Source organism: Symphodus melops, assembly GCF_947650265.1.
Source record: "Symphodus melops genome assembly, chromosome: 17".
NCBI classification, from domain to species: Eukaryota; Metazoa; Chordata; class Actinopteri; order Labriformes; family Labridae; genus Symphodus; species Symphodus melops.
Genome location: NC_136707.1, coordinates 17,902,850 through 17,924,322, shown reverse-complemented (window position 1 = coordinate 17,924,322; position 21,473 = coordinate 17,902,850). Strand labels below are relative to the sequence as shown.

The window sequence follows — 21,473 nt, the reverse complement described above, 5'->3', positions numbered from 1 at the left end:
TGTGACTCCACAGGAAACCTTTTCTTAAATTCACACTCTGCCTTCTATCCCTCTTAGAATCATCTTCTGTTTCACATAATGTCCTTATTTCATACTGAGATGTTGCAAGATTGTTGTGCTTTAAAAGCTGTTGCACAAAGATAAATGACTGACTATTAGCCTTGTTAGCTCGGAGACTTTAGGGAAATATGAAACAGGGCAAAATGAATTCTTGTGCCACAAACTGCCTGACATTGCTGCTGAAGGGAAAGGTGTTTATGCATGCTGCTCATACTGACTTTTTTTTGTTTTTAACATTTCATGAGGCAAAAATTCTTAATAAGTGATATACTGTTAAATTAACTGTTTAAAAAAAGTGTAGGGTATTGTTCAGGACTCAGCAACGAGGTAAGAGGTACTTGTTCGAGTAGTTGTGATTGGGGGTCGCCAAAAAAGGAAATGTGCAAAAAAAGTTCCCCACAGGAGCTTTTAATTAATGCACTATATTAAATACTGTATACAACTCCTTCAGAGACCCGAAAGGTAGATATCAGAGGTAATATTTGGCCCTTTTTGTCACTAAGATGTAAAACTGTACATTAGATTTCCCCTTTTTTACATGTTTTATTTTATTTTTATTTCATTGTTCATTACTCTACCATCCGAAACAAATGAACATCCTGGGTATGTTCTGCATGCAAAATTCCCCCCACCTCGTTTATATCATGCAAGCAAATGAATTATTTACATGGTCATGTTTAATTTAGCACCCATTGCATTCTTAGTCATAAATCCCTGTTGTCATATGGTTAAAATGTTATTGTTGTATACTATACCTGGACATTAAATCTGATTCTGAATCCATAGTGTAACTTTACAGTATGACATGCATATTTTCCATATAACATACCGTAATTGTCTATTTTTACAACAGCTTGATAAAAAGAATACCCAACACAGCCAAGGAATAACACGTTCAATATTGAAACCCTATATTCTCTATGATGATGGTTCAAGAACAACACATTGGTGTAATTGTCTAGTCTGTCAAACTGACCTGATTTGCAAATGAAAAAATGTGACGTAAAAAAAAAAGGTTTTGTGCTTTTTATGTTGTGTCATTGTGGCTCAAACCCCGCCTCTAACAGTGGGGTACTGAGGCTGCCTAAAGGGGCCCCCCATGCTGGCAGCCCTGTGTCTTTAAGGAGCCATGAAAAGAGGGCGTGTTCAAACACACTACCGAGGCAGGAGGCACTGTAGTGACTTATTACGCCTCAGAGCAGCAGCACCGCTTGTGAGGATGCGGTGACAGCAGCAGCAACCTTTCTATCATTTAATAAGAGAGATCCGTGTCGTTAACTGTGATCTTTGGATATCTGAGTGCCGATCTGTGCGCTTTCGCCTCCGCCTCCCTCTGTTTGATGAACGCACCCCTCATTGTCTACCTGCTGGGGGCCTTAAAGTGAAGCTGCACCCGGCTTTATGAATGGGGATGCTCGGTAAGTGCGTGCGTGCGTGTGTCTTTCAATCTTTGCACTTGCACTTTAAGTTCACCACATAAAACTGTAGCATTTGCACGTGTTTAATGCCGCACACATGCATTGAACAAACAGAGCGGCTTTTATTCGGAGGCTGAGCCGAGCGCACCGTGCGTAAGGCAGCTGACTCCTTTGTGGTCAGCCACTTTATTGTTCTGCTGCCATTGACCCACCCAGAATCAGAGCTTTATTGTAATGTGATCGAGTCAGCAGACAGTGATAGATGCAAGGGTGGAGTAAGTACTGTCAAACGCACCATTAGAAATAAGTATTTTATTGTACTCTTTGGGGCGTTTCTTTATGGAGTCAGAGTGTCGCGAGAATTGAGCTTATTTGTCTGCAGCCCCCAAGCGACTTATCAGCTCTCCATAAGGGGTTAAATTAGTTTATTTGGGAACACTTTAAGCTGGAAATGATGCTTCGTTGTTGTTTTTATGTCACTTTTTTCCCCCAACGTCGAATTTGAGAATACACGTTGAGTTTAGAAATATCCTAACAATTCTGTAAATGCTGACCTGGTCAAATGTATCTCAAATGCATTTCTCAATGTATTGTTTAAATATTTAAAAACTTTTGCAAGAGTAAAATGTTCTTTTGGACAGTGAAAGAATTTAAATCAGCATGTATTGTCTTGCAGCAAGAGAAAGATTCAAAAGGATGAGATGACTAGACAAAAATCTCTCATTTCTGCCCCAGCATGCACTGCACGCCTGTCCTGTTTGTCCACTTCATTACCTTTTATTCCCAGGGTCTGTTGACTTGGCAGTCCTGCTCGGTTTGCTTGGCACTGGTGTCAAGATGGCATCTGATGAGCTCACTGACCAGGATAATAATGAGGTGATGGACCTCAGGTCTGTCGGCCATCACTCCATCACAGTCATGCTGATAAGAACTCCTCAGCATTTGTTTGTGGAGATAATGCTATCGGCAGACTCTGCTTCAGAGGCATATTGGGTGGTTTTCTTTGTTCTGGCCTGTTTAAATGTAACATTTGACCTGTCTTATCCAAAAACACGCGGAGGGCTTTGTGAGATGTCAACTCGCTCTGCCTAGACGCGGTGATGGATGTAGGTTGATGACACAGCACACAAGCAGGCTTCATCGCCCAGATTTCTGTCGTATTAGCCTGTTGACTTTTTCACCCAGAAGTGCCTCTCAAAGCAGGGGACTCGTGTTAATACCAGCCTGTACAGCCTCTACTCTCCTTCCAAATCTTAAATTACAAAGCATCTAATTGCCTACAGGAGACATGTGTTTAGTGCCTGCAGGTGAAAGTTATCCATGCTGGTTGTGGTGTTCAACACTGTGCCAAACACTCTGTTATTGGGCTCAGCACAGTGGAGATAGCAGACAGCAGTTTTTGGCGTGTAGCCCGGGAAACGCTACCTGACTCGGAATAATGTTTGCAAAAGTGAGTTGAAAGTTTGAGCACCGGACTTTTCAAGTTGGAGGCAATTAGCGTCTCATAAGCCTCCTGTGGCGGTGCACAACTTTCATGTGTTATTTGTGGCCAGTGAATGTGTGTAAGGCGGCGTCCTGTGTTTGAGCACGTCTGCTCAGTTTGTGTGCTCACTTGAAGCAATGTGTGTCTCCTGTCCAGCCCCCTCACATTCCAGGAAATACAGATACAAACTGTTATTTTTTTCCAGGAATGCCTGGAAGAGGGACGATAGTAAACTGTCGGATTATTATAGAGGACATGACAGGTCCTTTTGAGCGATGTGCAGCCATAAGTGACATGCTGCACTCTTCTCAGTTTGCTATGACCACAGGCGTGCAAATTGTCGAATTTTGGTTTCAGAAACATTCTCACTGTACATGTTTATTGATAGAATTTGCGCGGTTTATTTCTTGAGAGCTCAAGCAGCACTTCAATTGTACGCTTGTTTCCACTTACCCGTTTTATGACCTCGTCGCCCGAACGTCTCATTCTAAGGGCGTCTCGTGTGTCGTTGTGTTTGAATGCTGTGTTTGTTCCTGCGTCTCTTGTTTGGTTGCATTGTTTTCTGGTTGTACCCAGCGTGCTTTCATTGTGACTGTGCATGCCGGGGTCGGTACTATGAGCTGGAGGAAATGTTTATTCTTCTCTGCCATCCTGTTTCCTTGTCAATAGTTGTAAATATTAGATGGTGTTGACATCAGGGAAGCAGACAAGGTTAGAGTGTCATGAAGGCAGTCTGGTAGACTCTGGAAACTGTCTGAGCTCTTCTGTCCTAGTTTACGAGATTTGTTTTAATTCATTTTTTTTTATGCAGAGTGCACTTAATATCCACTTTAAGAATCAGCCTGTTGCCAAACAGAAGTTAAGTGTTTTCTTTTATTTAGAAAATAATTGATTCTGCTATTAAGGGCCCTTCTAGCTGCTTCTTTGGATTCCCTCCAGCCTGTGAAATGTTGTTGCTTTCCTGCGCTCCTGACCCTATAATTATAGCACTTGTGCACTTTAAAAGCGTGATTCTCTGCATCCCATCATTTTCCTGCATTCTTTCCGTTGAGGAACGCAGGTTTCCACTCGAGGGTTTAAAAAACAACAACAAAAAAAAACCCCTGCTCTTCTTCTACAGCTTTTTAAGAGTTACTTGACCGGTCTGTGCCAGTTCAGCTGGGACTCGTCCTTCTGCAGCAAAGAGGATCAGGTTTGGAAATAATTAATGTCACCCAACCTGAGGCCCTCTGGGTTCTGATTCAAGTTCACATGGGGTTGTCGATGAACACTCTGTCCTAGCTCCCGTAGCCCCTGTAGGTTATTAAAAGCCGTGTGCTGATGGAGATATGAGCTGTGTTTGTTTGCTGAGCCCGTCAGTAATGCCATACGATGGAGGCCAGCCTTGTTTACATTACGAGCGGTCAGGAAGGGCAGGCTGAGTAGATTTCCGGAGAGATGGGAGGGTTTGCTGCATTATTTTCTCCCGGCCCTTCCTGTGGACGTACCCCAGAACACGATAACACGTTTCCCTGTGTGCATCATCATGTGTGGCCATGCTCGGGTAATTGTTTACGGGTGTCGGTCACTTATCCTAGTTGTGCTAATTAGTCACATTCTTGCCTTCCTTTCTGCGTACGTAGTTTTACGAGTGCTCGGACATCTCGGAGAGAGCTAATAACGACCTGGTGCATGGTCGTTGACCTCGCAGGTCCAGCTGGACGAGAATGGAAAGAGTTCTGCCACGTCTCATTGCTGCAAAAACCTTGCAAAGTAATGCGAAGTGCTTATTTCTGGCACGCTCTTCTGTTGATATTCCCAGTGTCAGCCTCGCTTTCTGTTCATTTCTCTGTGATTATGAGACACTCTAAATGCTGGAGCCGTGCCAATGTCTCCCATGCGTCATGAAGTGATCCACCCTCTATTCTCTTTTCGGAGGTATAACAGAGGCGTTAAAGGTGACAGGGCGTCCGCGGAGCCTTCGGGGGGAGTGCAGCGCCGATTTGTGTGCATGTCTGACTTTGTGTATATGTGGAGCGAATGTTGTGCCGTGCTTCTGCAATGCCAAAATACGACCTGAATTCACAGACAGCAATAAATGAGAGCCGGTAGCATCTTTGGGTATCTCAAGATTCGATTAGATTCCGATTTCTTGGGCTACTTCAGGATCTACTCAAGTCATCTGTGAGACTGGCTGAATTTCTTGTTGCTCGATTTGGTATTCTGATGTGCAATCAAAGTATCGTAGCATCAATAATTGTGACGACCATGGCCCGCAGAATACTTGTCGTTCTTGAACGTGTCCAATTGGAGGACATCATTTTCCCCCGCCACCGGCTCCTTCTGCTGCTTCAGTCTGTAACAATAAAAGCTGCCGGTTCTCATCAAAGTGGACGACAGATAGGGAGAGAGATGGAGTGTCGTGTCTGGAGGCTGTGTTGGCAGTAAATGTGAAAGAGACAAGTCATCTCCTCTCGGGTAGCAGAGGTCGGATGGTACACGTCGAGCTGACTGGCTGCGGGCCTCTTCTCTGCCAGGAAGGCTTTCATTGGCTGTCGGGGTCGCGTTTGAAAACTACAGTGTCTGCTGCCCTGTGTTGACCCCGGTCCTCATCCGTCCATCACTTTAACTCCTTCCCTGTAGCCTGTCTCATCCACTCGTGTAGCTCATTTTATAGCTGGTATATTAATAAATACGATGCTGCCTTGAATATGTCGGCGTTACCTCATTTATTCAGCCACCAAGGCATTTTGATTAAACAGCATCTACACTGTTTTCAGTTCATTTAACAGTTTACTTCATGTTATTTTTAAACACTGTTGAGTTCTTGTAAGTTTGTTCCCCTGGCCCGAGCTTCTTACTGATCTAAGGATAGCTGAAGATTTAGAAGTCGGTTGATATGAATGCCAATTCAAAAGCCTGCGGGCGCTTTTATTAACAGGAAGGCTCTAAAAATCGGTCCTGCTTTGATTCTTACCGAGCAAGACATCCTGCTGGGTGAGGTGTGATATTAGCATAACGGACCGCCTCACACCAACATGCTAAGCATGAGGGGACTGGAAAAAAACACAAAAAAAAGCTGATGTGTGAAGTGTGTATTAGTCATTTCCTTCAATACTCCTCTTTTTTGTATTTCATTTGAAGAGTAGTTGTGACTCTGTGGTCATGATTTCCTCACAAAGGTTTAACTAAAAATAGTTTTTGTTTTTTTGACATCAGTTGATGATTTTTACGAGTGTTTGAGGTCTGCGAATAATGAATACTTCCCATTACAGTTTCCCTAAGGCCAAAGAGTAGCTTCGGCTCTCTTAATTTTACTGATTAACAGTCCCAAACTAAAAGCTATTCCATTAAAAACATTAACTAAAAAGGACAGAAAAAAGCGGCAAATTTTCCAATTTGACAAACTGGACCACCCTTGTTTGACCTTTTTTGTTTTTTTAGCCTTTAAAGTCAACAAACTAGATGTTTCACCTCTAAATCTTTTAAAGAGCCGTTAAATTGTGTTGCACAAAAAAAATAATTAAAAAAAATGGTGTCAGGATCTCTGTTTCCGTGCCCTCTATTTCCCCAGCGTTTCCTTTTAACAGATTTGTGGACTTGCCTTGCTCTTTGGACCGCCGCAGATTTTCACTTTGATCCAAAAGTGCCCTCGGCGTTCTTGCCGTTTTGGTGCTGCTTGGTGAAGAAAGGCGTGGGAAATGTGTGTTTGGGGCAGGAGGGCACTGGAGGATACCCTGTGGCTACGAAACAACTTGATCTGAATCCTCAACACCACAAGCAAATGGCACGTCACTCCCAGTGCCCTACATGGGCCTTTTCAAAGCAACTGCTAAATCTGCCTTTTTATACAAGCAGGATAGCCCTGACAGTGAATATGTATTAGAGCTGCTTGTTATCCTATTGCTTTATTTATCTCAAAGGGCAGAGTCAGCTTGATGTCTGTTTTTCCCCGTCTGTGTGATTGAGAGTTAATGTGATTTCCGCTGTTTGTCCTTGGGCTGCTCCTTCCTAAATGAGATATTAAGCCCAGCTAACTGAGTTGCATAGCAGATACGTATCTTGCAAAGGCCATTTGTCTGCTTAATTACTGGAACATGTGTGTGTGCGTGTCTTCCTATACCTAACCACATGGGAACACATGAGATTCCACCAACAAATGTCTGCAAATGGTATGAGTAGAGCAAGGGCCAGACTGATTTGGCATTTTTAGGGCTGATACTGAAACTCGAATGAAATGTTATGTATTTGATTGGTGAATGAATGTAGTAATCGGCTAATCAAATTTGCAGATACCAATAGTCACTGGAAATGCTTAAATCAGCAGATATTATCTGCTGGCCGATGAATCGCTCTGCTCTAAGTGCACCAGAATTGTAAACTTGTAATAAGATATTTTAACTATATAGATTCCTGATTTGATACCCTGCTAACGAAAATAGAATAGTATGAGACACCCAATATTGCATCATTTCTTGTTTGGATATACCACAATTTGCTGAAAGACTCCTAGACACACAGACTACATTAAACAAAAAAAAATGAAACATTGACCATATTTTGTGCCAGTTTGACCGCGCTAGTTTGTTTGCAATTTCCAATGGATTTCTTGCTTTGTCACGCATCTCTCATTATAAAATTGTAGCCCTTTAATTTCATTTTGTTACTTTTCAATACAGTCGATCAGCAAACTAATGGCGATTGTATAGTCTTGAACGTGTGGTATTAAAAGATATGAAAGTATTGAAACCCTGCACAACGGTACGGATGGTTACTGTAGGCTGATCTGCTTCAGACGTCTATAGGAGGGAGGAAACCAGCCTTTTGCAGTCACAGGTTTTGGGTTGCATGTGACCTCCCTCCCCCCCTAAATGTCATTTCACCCTCAGGTCATTCGGTTGTCCATCCAGGTCAGTGACTTCTAATGAAGCAGACAGAAACACCCCCCCCCCCCCATCCCCCCCCCCCCCCCCCCCCCAACACACACACACACACACACACACACCAACACATTAGCAGTGGCCCTCTCCCAGACAGTAGAATACACACTCGACGAATTAAGCACAAAGAAGCTGCATCAATACTCAATTAGGGAAATGGACCATTAGTCATGTTTAAGTGTGTGTGTGTGTGTCTGTGTGTGTGTGTGTTTGTGTGTCTGTATGCGTTTGTGTGAATTAGTGTTGACTGGCCCAGTGTAAGAGAAGTAAGAAGTCATGTTCCTGTTAAAAATCTAATTATCCTAGAGGTCAATATTTTCAATAAATGTTTTACAGAACACTGCATCATACCCATAAATTCACTTTCTAGTGTTTTTCTTCCCGGTGTCTGAGCTGTTAAACCTTAAAGATGAAGTGGTTTTTGAGCGTAGTTCATTCCCTCTTATGTAGCATCTTTTTACAGTGTTAAAAAAAAAAAAAAAAAAAAAAGCAGTGATACATTTCCTTTGCAACACAAAATGCTCCCCGGTGAATTCACCCAGGTTATAGCGTCTGATTTAATGCTCCTTTTCTCACCCTGTTCTGTAAAAGAACTCATTTCTATTTATCTCCCTCCTACGTTGTTTCTGTGCTTTTCCCTCCAAGGAATTGGGTGTGTATTTGGTTCCCACAAAGTAGTGGCTATAACCATATGATATTGAAGCAGATTTGGAATCCTCCCTCGCTAGCCCCGGCAGGCTAGGTATTTATATTGATAATTGGGTTATGTGATCTATAAACAGGAGCTCACTTTACATTCCCATGACATAAATACATGTGAGGGGAAATGGGGTGGAATACCATTTACCCAGGCAGATTAGAGAAGTGAAGCATCGTTGGTTTGGAAATGTTCCCGCTGTGCTCAAGTTTATCACGGCGTGCAAACATGCATGTATGCACTGCTGCTTTTTTCCCTTTGCAGGACTTGAGAAATACCACATCCACACCAGCTAGTCAGCTTAAAAAAATCACATATCACTGCAAGGGCTCAAGGTCTCGAGGTCAGACTGAAGTGTGCATTTTTTTTTTTTAAATTTAAAGCTTGTTAGCGGTTTCAGACGCTGCTGTCGAAATGAAAAGATGCAGATGTGCCTCCCTTTTTTCCCCCTCTTCCTGTCTGTCTCTGTCCTACATTCTGCATCTCACTAGAAGCAAGACCTCGAGTGTTGTGAAAGTCTGTTTATAAAGTCACCCCCCCCCAACCCCCTCCCCCCTGCTGGGACCCCTTAGTTCCCACGCTAACGGCTGCCTTCTCAGGCCCTTTTTCCACTTTTCTTTTTTATATTTCACGTGTACACCCACACATGCATGTACACACGCACACTCACACAAAGCTACACAAAGCTATAAATATAGCAGGGCTGTGGATCCGGCTTGATGTAGTTGCTGAAGGCCTTGTGCTTGTGCGGAGCTTTTTGGATCTGATTTAGATTCGGCAGATGAAGAACCCGTATCCTTGCAATGGGCTTCTATTGAGCTTTTCAGCTTGATCTTGGCCTGAGGTGTAAGATGAAGGAGAGGGAGGCGGGCTTTCACCATGTCCCCTTGTTCCATCTGCTGGTTGTTTTTTTTTCTTTATCTGTTTGTGCCACCCAGAAGCAACTAGTCAGAAAAAAAAAAAAAAACGGTTTGGGTGTGAATCATGTCCACCTCATTATTCCCCCCCCCCCCCCAACAAGACAGATTAGAACTTGCAGCTTCAATAATATGCATGTGTTGTGGAGGGAAAACAATTAACTTGTTTGTGTGCTTTGGCAGAAAAGTGTTGAGAGTTCATGGAAAGTTTTCACATCGTGTCTCTGCTGCCTCAGTCAAAAATACCCCGAACCCCGTTCCCCATCAAGATTCTTCTGTGCGCCTGTTGCCAGTAGCGGAACATTTGTGTATTTGAATAATTACATTTCCCCCTAAGAAATATACACACGACATGGATGGAGTGACTGTGCAGAAAAACACATCAGACGAAAAAAAGGGCCGTATTGTATGGTCTCTCGGTTGACGCAGAAGGAAGCCATGTGTGCACGCTCACATGAAGCCTGAAGCGTTCTGAAGCCACTGACAGGAAACGCTGCTGCAGGAGGGTGTTTCCATAGAAACCAAAGCAGGTGAGGGGCATTAACAGGAAGACAAGTAGAGGCTCAGCTGGCTAAGACGAGAGGGAGGGGAGAGGGGAGGGAGGGGGGGGGGGGGGGGGGGGGGGGGGGGGGGGGGGGTGGGGGGGTAGTGACAGAGGAACGAGGTCAATGCACTAAAAAGCCTGCCACATGAACAAGCCAAATTCTCCCGCCGGCACTCCTACTGAAAACATCTCTGACTTGAATGTCTTTTGAAGGCTTGCCTGCAAGATATCTAAAGTCAAGGTTAAGTTTGCTGACTGTTTGGGATGATACGCTCGGCGTTGAGCGCGAGTAAACAAAGAAAGAGGCCACTACAGTATGTGTGAGCCCCAAAAGGTTCAGGCCCTGAGACGGCAAGGTAAGCCATTCCTCCAGGCCTCCTTATCAAAAACAGTCGAGATTTCCCACCCACCAGTCAGAGGTGTTTTTGTGTTTATGATGTCTGTCTGCAGAACGATGCCTACACTCCACTTGGAAGACCACCGTGGCAGTGCTCTTTTTGATGTGTATTTAATATGTGGGGCTGTCTCGCTAATGAGACGCCCTGCGTCTTCAACCCCAGTGTGGCACCTGAGGAAGAAGCATGGCGGCCTGAGGTGCGGTTTCCTGTCTGGGGCCGCGTGTTTCAATAAACACGTTTTCTATCAACTGTCAGTCAAAACAAAACCTCTCGAGGCTTAGACGCTGTCTGAGGAGAAGCCGGAGATATATTGCCTCTCTGTTTCACTTGATCACAATGTCTCATACATTTGTCAAAAGTCTGCTTCCATACAGTTGATAGGGCTGTTTTTTGTTGTTGTTGTTGTTCTTGTTGTTTGTATAATTTAAAATCTTCTCTGCCTTTGGGGTTACTCTCTGGACATTCGTGTAGTCAGGGTTGAGTTTCGCGCCTGGAAATCCCCAGCAAGCACTCGACTATCCCTCTCCCATTCATGTTGCTCTGCGGTTGGTGTTTTGCTTCCAATTATAAATCGGTATGAAAGCAGAATCCTGTGGTGTTCCCCCGTGTTTGTTGATTTTTGGTTTGTTAGTGTGTCATAGGTCATCTCACAGGGACGTCAGTAGTGTGGGGCTTATCATTACTGGTGTGCATGATTGAAAGCTTCAGCTCTTCTAATTGCCGGAACATTTGGAATTCCTGGAGATGTTTTTATTGACACGACGGGATAACACAGCCATATATGGATATTCATAAGCAGGATGTAAGGTGCAAGGTTATCCTCACGTGATCAGTCTTGTGTTTCCTTTTGACAGTTATTGTGTTTGGCTTTGGAGGTGATGAATTGTGACGTGCTGCACATGCTGCTGCTGCTGCGTGTCTACTTAACTGTGTCTTCTCCTTCTGCATGTACGATGAACTTTCAATCACAGTTAGTGAAAGACAGCGAGCAGACTGAGAGTGTCTTGGAAGGCGCAGATGTATCCGTTGCATCCATCTGTATCGGCAGATATCTGCCCTGTTGACAAACATCCGCGGCGTGCGCTGATGTCGGTAGTCGATGCGTCATAGAAAGCTCGTGAGATTGAGAGAAGTGGTTTCATTGGGCAGAGAAGATCTCCATGGTCAGACTTGATGGAAAGAGTTGGCGGCGTGGGAGTCTCAACTCGCTCGCTGAGAGAGAGATCTGCGACGTGCTGTTTGTGATGCACGCTCCAGTGACATTTGAAGAAGAGGAGGAGTGAAACATCAACTCTCATTTGAAGGACAGTCGGAGAATTACAAAGAAGTGAAAAGAAAAACATTGTTATCAGTGCATCTCTGTTTGTGACGTACGAGAAATGCATGGGTCCGTCCACTCCATTTGTAAAGTTTCGAATCTTGCTGACTTGCACCTGTACTCTCTCTGCCGTCGTCTCACAACATTTGCATGCAGAAAGTTAATTTCAATGTTTATGTAAACAGAAAAGGTATTGCAGTGTCAGTTGTTACCGATATCTTGCAGCCGTTATTTTGAAGTGTAATTTATTTTTCTGTATTTTCACATTTTAGGTTCTCAGGCTGACTGCATTTGAGGATTCAATCCAAAGTCTCTAATAAGGATTATACTTAAGGTTCGGGAAAACCCTTTTCGAGGCCCATCTGCATCTTGGACTATTTTAGCGAAGCAAAAACCCCCGAAACAGTCAGCCACCATGCCGATCCTGAAACAGCTGGTGTCCGGCTCCGCCCAGACCAAGCGTCGCTCCCGCATGGACCTGACCAGGGAGATGATCAGCGCTCCTCTGGGCGACTTCCGCCACACTATGCACGTGGGCCGCAGTGGCGACGCGTTCGGCGACACCTCCTTCCTCAGCAGCCGCTCAGGGGAACCTCCTCCCCCTGAGTCCACGTCCTACCCCAGCTCCCCCCGGCCTGGCCTCCTGTCTCGCACCTTCCGGAGCAGCAAGCGCTCCCAGTCGGTGACCAGAGTGGACCAGCAGAAAGACAACACCCTGGTGCTCCCTTGTGGGTCGCCCACTTATGTGAAGAACGCCATGTCTCTGCCTTTTCTCTATGATGAAAGCAGAGGAGACAGTGCGGTGTCTAAAAGTTTGTCCTCAAGTCCGTTAAAGCAGCCCGTGGACGTGGATGGCAAAGGCGCAGCCGCAGCTACGGCCACTCACTTCTTAGAGCAAGAGGAGAGGAACTTCGGTGAGCTGATGGAGCTTCCCGAGACCTCCCATCACTTCGGAGGCGGCCTGAAGCGAGCCGAGTCGGTCATGTCCTTCCATTTAGACCTGGGACCCTCCATGCTGGGGGACATCCTCGGGGTGATGGAGAAGGAGGACGATGATCTGGGCTACGAGGAGGGCAAGAGCAGCGAGGGCCGGGCCTCACCACCCCTCAGCACCCACGGCGATGAAGGGGACAGCGTGGAGCAAGGGGAAGAAGAAGAGGAGGCAGAGGCAGAGGTAGAGGTAGAGGAGGAGCTACAGGAGGCATCCATTCATCCAACCGGCTCCATTGATCTGGAGCCTGAAAATGGAGGCCCCTACACGCCCGAGTACACCCCTGAGACTCGTCCCAAACACTTGCAGCACCTCGACAGCTGCTCCATGTCCAGCTCTGGCTCGGCGGCCCTGGATGAGAAACCAAACAGCCAGACCTACGCAGGAGACACGGACAGCGCCACCTTCAGCGCGCCGCCGGAGGAGGAGAGCAACTTCTCGTCCTTCTTGGAGGATGAAGACGATGAGATCCGCGTATGAGAACACTGTAAGCACAGAGATCTGGATGGAGGTTATGTGAAAGTGGCGAGTCCTTGCGGAAACGAGGCGCTGCTGTCGAGTGCTGCAAGACTGCAGAAGACTACGGAAGGAAGACAGTGAGGAGAGAGTGACTGCTCCTTTTAGGACGAGACTCACCCTCCATTTTTTTTTGTGTTTGTCTGTTGATCCATTTTCTCTGTTTTTGAACACTTGAGTGAACGGACATGGAAAAGCAGCCACTTTATGACTCTGGATCATTCCAAAAGTAAGCAGGGACGACGTCTTGGAGAGAAACCTTTTGTAGGAAAAAAAAACAAACAAAACATTTTTCATTACTAAAGCTCAGCTCACACTTTCTCTATTTCTGTCCCCTCCTCCTTAATCTGTCCCATGTTTTGTTTTTCGTTTTTTTTTGCTATCACATTCCTCTCTCCTTGTCTTGTTGTGCTCTTTCTCTGCCTCTGGGATATCAAGCAGCCTGGGCTGAGCTGAGCTGAGCAGAACAGGCCTCTGTCACCACAGGATCACTGGTAGGTATCTTGTCACAATAATAAAGAGGGCCGTGTTCGACGCTGCAGTGTGAAGCCCTGCCTTAAGCCTCATGTCATCTGAAAGCATAGTAAGTGCCACAGATCTATGAAGAGTTCTCTCCCTTATGCAACTAAGGATCCTTGTGACGCTGCTGCCATTTCCTGCAGTTAAAAAAGAAGAAAAAAAGCTGGACCACAAAGCCCCAAACCGAAATTCTGTTCTGTTTTTGATTCCCTCTGAGCGCCACACAGGCTGAGCCTCAATGTCAATTTGAGAGTAGAAGGTTTGTAAAGCTAGCAGAGACACATTAGCCTGCTTTTACTGCAAACTACAGTGTTACTACAGGAAACCAGTGGTGGTGGGAGTAGCTTGTGAGCAAACTGGAGGACGTCTCTACCTCCCCCCCTCCCCCCAGAAATGTTTTCTTACTCCTGCTTGAAGCCATAATAATGATGATAATGATTTTGCAGATTTCTTGAAACTGACATGAGTCGACTACCTTTCTTCTTCTTCTTCTAATCTGTCATCAGAGCTAAAACTGAGAAGCCTCTGATAACCACTTCCTCCTTATCTCTCTACATCCGCTGAACTGAACTTTGAAAAAAAAAAAGAAGAAAAAGTCGATCCTCATTAGCGTAGAGGCTGCCTTAATGCATCAAACAGATTCCACTACCACTCATGAAGAGGGCTTGAGGGTGTGTGTTATTGAAAAATGAGTGCACCAGCAGGCACAATTAAACCAGACACTACTTGTATTTGGTGTTTAATACCTGTTGTTGTCTGTATCTTTGAAAAGAAAGGAAAAGTCTTTGCTATGTTTGTGCGGAAGAGTTGATGAAAAAGGAAAAGACGCAGCCAGCAATAGATGCAAGAGCATTGAAAAAAGTCTATTTTTATGCAAGTTGCATAGTCATTGCAGCTCCACTGTATCTCTTGCATCATTAAAAAAAAAAAAAAAAGAAAACCGAGAAAACCTTGGCCAGAAGTAGCGAGGTTTCGTTGCTCTGATTGATTTCTATGCCTTAACTGATGCTGACAAGATGTGCCAAATCATAATTTTCTAGCCAAAAATAATTTTAGTTTGTGAAGCTGACTTTTGGGAGAGCCTGTCAAATCTGTCTGTCACATCCTGCTTTGTGTGGGTAATCACTGTTGGATTTGAGTTTCTATTTGTCAGTTAAAAAAAAAAGAATTAAAGGGTGTTTTAAGAGGGGATGTTATGCAGGAATAAAGTAAAAAGTACACATTTGCATAACTGGATATTTATATTCCCAATCACACAAACACTACATTATATATTCAGGTAATTGCTGGGTGGACATATTTGTGCAAATGGGAAGATTTTAGATTTTTGTTTTGTTGCCCTCTGTGTATACATTTAAATATTACACCTTTCTTGTTTCTCTTTCTCTCTTTTTTCTGTATAATCTAAAGTAACCTATATTTTTCAATAAAAGAAATCCCGAACATTTTTGTTGCTGGACAGTTTTTTTTGTTTGTTTTTTTGCCGCTTTTGTCTCATTGCATCAGCGGGGTAACGTAGAAGAACTGTTGCTCAATCAGCAGCACTTCCAAAAGGAATTCCTTGAGTGCCGTCTCCGTTTCCTGTCACTGTTCTTCAGCTCTCCCAGGAGAGGAAGGAAGGAAGCAATCGAGCACTTGTTGGATATGTCTCTTAAGTATTAAAACCGTGTGTGTGTGTGTGTGTGTGTGTGTGTGTGTGTGTGTGTGTGTGTGTGTGTGTGTGTGTGTGTGTGTGTGTGTGTGTGTGTGTGTGTGTGTGTGTGTGTGTGTGTGTGTGTGTGTGTGTGTGTGTGTGTGTGTGTGTGTGTGTGTGTGTGTGTGTGTGTGTGTGTGTGTGTGTGTGTGTGTGTGTGTGTGTGTGTGTGTGTGTGTGTGTGTGTGTGTGTGTGTGTGTGTGTGTGTGTGTGTGTGTGTGTGTGTGTGTGTGTGTGTGTGTTAGAGAAAAGGGACTAAATAGGGACTTATTTTAAAAGATACCCCCATGAAGTAGCTTTAGTCTTCTCAAATACGGTTTCTCTTATTCAATGATCGATAGCCAAGTATTGATAATAGTATTTAGTGTAGTATAAGTACTAGACCTTAAGAATACAGATCTTCACCTAATTTTTCAAACCAAAAGCTGCTGCGCGTGAAAAAGAGACCACTGTCCAAATAGCACAGTTACCCTCGTTAGGTATTTTTGCAATTCCAATGGGGGACACGGGAGTTGTCTTGCAATTTTCTGCAATTAGAAGCCAGAAATTTAGCAATATTGGGAGCCGCAAAGAGGCTGGCAAGAATCTCAATTAGATTTTCCATCCCAGTTGCCACATCAACATTGTAACCCATTATCATTTACCTAGTCAGAAGTAAGATGTATATCAAATCAGCTTTCTGGGCTGTGTTCTGACAGACTAGGGCTGCAAGGTGGAGCAGTGCTTAGTGGAGATTTTGCATGTTCTCCCTGTCCTCCTGCGAGTCATGGCAGTTAATTGTTGACTCTAAATGCACATAGGTCATGTTTGTCTCTGGATGTCAGCCCTGATTCTTTGGGTCAGCCATGTGATTGACAGGCGACCAGTCCAATGTGAACCCAGCCATTTATCCAATGACAGCGGGGCTTGTCTTCTCCTTTATCTTGGTTGCTGTGGTATGAAAGATGCTAAGATCAATATGTTTTCATTCTTACTATTAGGCCTACAAATCTTAGTCAAACAATGATGACAGGGAGGTTTTTTTTTATTAGTCATGACATGGTTAATGAATGAAATCCTTTTTATCATCACTTACTCAGAGCTGTTTGTCATTTTTGATTTTTTGCATCTACCGTTTTTGGTTTTTTTTCCAACCCGCGGTGAACCCCCCTCCTTCACTGAAAGCTCAAAGTTCATTGCTCTCTGTTTAGTCAGCCAACAATACAAAGTCTCACCCTGTGTGCCAAAATAACATCTCCATTCTTCTTTTTGGAAGTTTTTTTTTTGTAATCCCATTTTTCATCCGCCTCTTCGGGCCATGTTTAATCTCCTTCCACTTTCAGTTTTTCACAGTCACATTAGACCAGCGTCCAATCTGCCAGGGGGCAAGAACAAGTCATTATTCTTATACTTGTGGTAAAAACAGGCCATTTATATCGATCGCTGTGGTCAATACAAACCAGTGGGGGTATTGATCCCACTGTTCTCCGTCTGTATAAAGTCATTTTTCTTTTTAGAGCTTGTTGTTTTTTTCTTGTTCGTTTCCTGGAGAAGGAAATTCTAAATCTTTTCTAGTCACCACTTTGGCCTTTGTACGTAAAAAAAAAAGAAAAAAAAAAGGGTTTTATTTTGTTCACTATATTATATATGTGTCCAGTGCTGCTGGTCCAGTACTTTGTCTGAAGCTTGTCATCTACTGCCATCTAGTGGTTGAAGGCAGCTCACATCTGGGTGTGTCAGTGAAATGGCTGATTTGACTTTGCGGCTGTGAAATGTATCTTTTCAATATCTCTGCATCATCTTACACCCCCAAACATTATTTTGATTGATTATTTTCATTTCAATTATGGTATCTACAGAAAAGGTTACGATGAAAAAAGGCTCCCTACTCATTACAAAGTCTGTCAAGTGAGGTGATTTGGGTGATTTGTAGAAGGAGGCAGGATGTGAACACAACTGTTCAAGTTGTCCCTCACATTTGAACTTGATACCGGAGACGGACGATTTGTTCTGGAGACTCTGCCCCCCCCCCCCCAAAAAAAGAAAAAAAACCTCATTGTAATTTGAGTCTGCCCTGCAGCTGTTTCTCCCTCTCAAACACCCTGGATGGACTTTCTCATCTGCTTCAGAGGCTGTCAAATGTCATTTCCCTTCACTTTCCAACTCCTCTTTGAAAATCATATTTTCTTACTCGATCGGCCAATGGGAGGCGCTCATTGCCTTTCGGTTTATTATGTCAGGAGCCCCAGCCTGCACCCACAACCTTTTCCGCCAAATTCCATCAGCAGACTTGCAGCACTTCCAGGAGGCCGACGGCATGCTGAAATCTGGAAAGTATTAAACAACCTGTTGGTGGAGGGGGACAAGGGTAGGGGAAGGTGGGGAGGGGGATGAAGGAGGGAGAGAGGGGAAGTCGAAAGTGGGGGATGGGGGAGAGAAAAAATTGTTCATATCCCGCCCTTTGCCTGGCTCTGCTCCCTCTCCCCTCCCACACACACACACACAATAGCGTGTGAGTTCCCCCCAAAAAATGCAGACCACTCCCCAAGCGGCTCCAGCATTTTTTCCTTTAAGTTAGCAGCACTATTTTGCAAGGCCTTTTTTTTTTTTTTTTTTTGTAAACGGGTCATAAACAAACAGCCGTTTCTGCTCTGTAGCTCTGTTCTGATGAGAGAGAGTGTGTGGGTGAGGTGTGTGTTTGTGTGTGTGTGTGTCGTTTGCTGGCAAAGAGCTGGAAGGGGAGTATATGATGGTCAAAAGCCCTTACTGTGCTTTTGAGGTTGGAAGCGAGAAAACTGGATGCCATCCAGACATCCTTTCCCATGCCGTGATGCAGATATCTCTAACCAAATGTATGCAGAGTACGGGGTGGGGGGGCTCACTGTACCCGGGGGAGGAAGCCCGCCTAGAAGAAGATGTAAAGAATCTGAACTGTGCAAAGGTGACCTTTTTCAAACGAGAAAGAAAGACATGATCCTTTCAAGGACTTTTAAAGCTACTATGAGGAGTTTTTAGCTGGTTATGAAGCGGACTGAAATCAATACTGATGTGTTTTTATGAGCCATGAAAGCAAAGAAGACCATCAGCTACAAGAGTAACGCAGTCATTTGTCACGCCTTAAACTGCTGGCGCAGGGTAGGTGTCAGACAAAGTTTATTACTGCTGAAACAGCCTCTTTTTTGAAAACATTTACCATGGCAAATATTCTTCACGAGTGCTAAAAAAAAAGTAGAATGATATGTTCATTGAAAAAAAATGACATGCAGGACCAGATAGAAAAGATAACAAATTGTGTGTTGTCCACAGGGGGTGCCAAAATCAAACAAAACCAAAAGTCCCTCACAGGAGCAAATAATAAAATTTATAAGAAAGTTTGGATGGAGCCATCACTGCTCATCATTTATGTGTCAGACATTCTGCAAACACATTTTTCCCATCTCTTTTTATTTGAACAAATCTCAAGATTCATTGTGAGAGTATCTTATTCAAACGCTGCAAATCTGCCTGTAAGTGATCAATCACAGTGTAAAACAGCCAGACTAACAAATGTGATCATCAGGAAACATCATCATTCCCTTTGTGTCCTCACAGATCTGCTTGAGGTTTCCTCCAAGAGTGCATGAAGCAGCTCTACGGATATTGGTGTTAACAGAAACAGCGAACATAAACATTCCAGTACCCAGATTTGACCTCTTGACCTCTAAACCCTGGAACTGCAGGGCTGGCAGGAGGAGACCACACACACACACACACGTGGTGGGAGGAGGAGGAGGAGGAGGAGGAGGAGGAGGAGGAGAGGGTTTGTGTGTGCAAAAACCTCTCCGGTGTCCTTGCCTTAAAGAGCTTCAGATGGCTGTGTTGAAGACTGTGAAAAATTAGCCCATCCTCTTCGAATCACCGCAGTTTCCCCGCTCAGGGATGGCTGCAGGTATGTCAGAGTGTACAGATGGCTTTCTCAGATGGAAACACAGCCTCTGTCTGTCTCCCCTCTGTTGTCTTGCATAAAAGGAGTTTCCTTCAGGAATGTAGAAAGTGTGTCATCACTTCTATGGGAATAAGTGAAATGTGTAAGGTTTTTCCATCTGGCAGATTTACAATTCCTTAATCCTTCTTCAACTCAGCAGGCTCAAACCACAAATTTGGTAAAGCTATTGTTGTTGTTTTTTTACCATGAACCAAACAGTTTGAACACTGTATTGGATTTTGACTTGTGTTTCTTTCAGAAGTAGTGAATTAAAAAGGATGTTGTAAAACATAAAACCAGCTTCCACCGTGATTCTGCACATACTGTTCCATTTCATTTTCTGAATCCGGCATGAACCGAAATCTGAAGACTCATTTGTGCCTTCTCCACAGAAACAATGATTCATGACTTTATTTTTCCATTATTTTCCTTGTGTCTGTGCTGTGCGAACCATGTCTCACTCCACTGAAGAGAATAGCGGTTCCTCCAGCCATGTGCGTCCCCAGGAGGTCAGGCCTGGCCTGCACTCAGCCATGACCACATGAGCTTGGGGCTTTTACTGCTCACTACCCCTCCTTCCTCTCTGCCTGAGGCTGCTTCCCTTCCAAAACCTGTCTGCGCCTGACTGACACCGAAGCCACACATTATGCTTTCTTCTGTTGCCCACACACCTTTAGGCAAATTGTGAACTTCCACACATCCTCAACTTTTAAACAAATGTTGATTTAAAAATAATCACATTTCTAAAAGCCCTGAGATTGACCTGCAACCAGTCCAGGGTGTACCCCACCTTTTGTCCTGTGACTTTCTTGCTTCCCCCCGCCCCATCTGTGAGCCCAGCTGAGGAACATTGAATGTGAGTGAGCAGGGCAGACGACCCTTATCGAACATATAGTAAAGCTGCGTCATGCACGTTTCTGCTCACAAGAATATCCCCCCCAAAAAAAGTAATTATAGTGTTGGACTCTGGAGCTTCTTGTGACATCAGGTATTTTTCTTGCGTTTTTTTTTTTTTAACATCATGTCTTGCATCCTTAGACCCCTCCCCCCACCGTCCAACATGAACATCCTGAAACTCAATGCTCCTCAGGAAGATTTCAGGGACCAGTCTGTCTTGAAATTTTAAGGAGAACATATTAGTAAAACCAGGACTGATAAAAAAAAAAAAAAAAGCCTTTATAGATGTTAATCACACAGCAAGGCTACGTCCTCGCCGATGTCGACATGGCGCCTTCCCAACAGGGGCGTCATGTCCGTACAATACTCTCCTTGTTTAGCAGACTCTGCATGCCCGCTGTGAAGCCAAATGTTCTAAAGCTGACCAGGAAGTGGGGGATCACATAGGGTCACTCCCCATAGGGCCAGCTTTAAACTTTAACCTTCTAGTCCTTCTTCAACTTAATCTTCCCTCCCAAGTCCTGACATAGTGAATGATACCAGTGCCACCGAATGACTGCAGGCACACAAGGCTGAAGGACGGGCTCGAGGTGGATAAGGGATAAGAATCTGGCACTAAGTGACTCCTTTAGTGCAGCACGCAGTTCTTACATTCGTAACGGCCTTCTTCTTAAATTATGTTTTATAAGTCTTGCACATAGAAAGTTCGTCACTTAGCATATCTGATTTCCTCCAGACTAATTTCATCTTTTCAAATTCTTCAAATTGCTTTCGAGTCTGGTTAAAAGTTACATCATCTTAAAATATTTTCAAATTCCAGGCTTTGATGAAGGGTATTTAAACGTTCTCTACTCCACTTCTTGCTTCACACTGTTTGGGGTGAGATGAGGCCTCTGTGCATTCCTGCGTTAGCTTTATAAAACACAGTCTCCACTGTTCACAGAAGCTCAACCTCAGTGATTTCATAGTGCACGCTAATATCAGCCCAGGCAGACTTTCCATTACAGCCTATCACCTTCCTGTTTTTTTCGTGTGACTTTATATGCAAATCTGGACTTGTGGAAATACTGCAGCGGCTTAAAAAGGCCAATTCACCCTCCTTAAATCTCAACTGCATCATAAATCAGGGCGTGTGTGGAGATAGAAAACAACACAAGGG

The 21,473-nt window shown here is 44.2% G+C and overlaps 1 protein-coding gene across 1 annotated transcript; it reads left to right on the top strand.

Moving 5' to 3' along the window:
• Nucleotides 1-1,180: 1,180 nt before the first annotated feature.
• cdc42ep4a (CDC42 effector protein (Rho GTPase binding) 4a) lies at nt 1,181-14,375 on the top strand. Its single transcript, XM_079365861.1, has 2 exons — nt 1,181-1,478; nt 12,027-14,375. Exon 2 carries the CDS (start codon nt 12,170-12,172, stop codon nt 13,223-13,225), a length of 1,056 nt encoding a protein of 351 aa, XP_079221987.1. The 5' UTR covers nt 1,181-1,478; nt 12,027-12,169; the 3' UTR covers nt 13,226-14,375.
• Nucleotides 14,376-21,473: the final 7,098 nt, after the last annotated feature.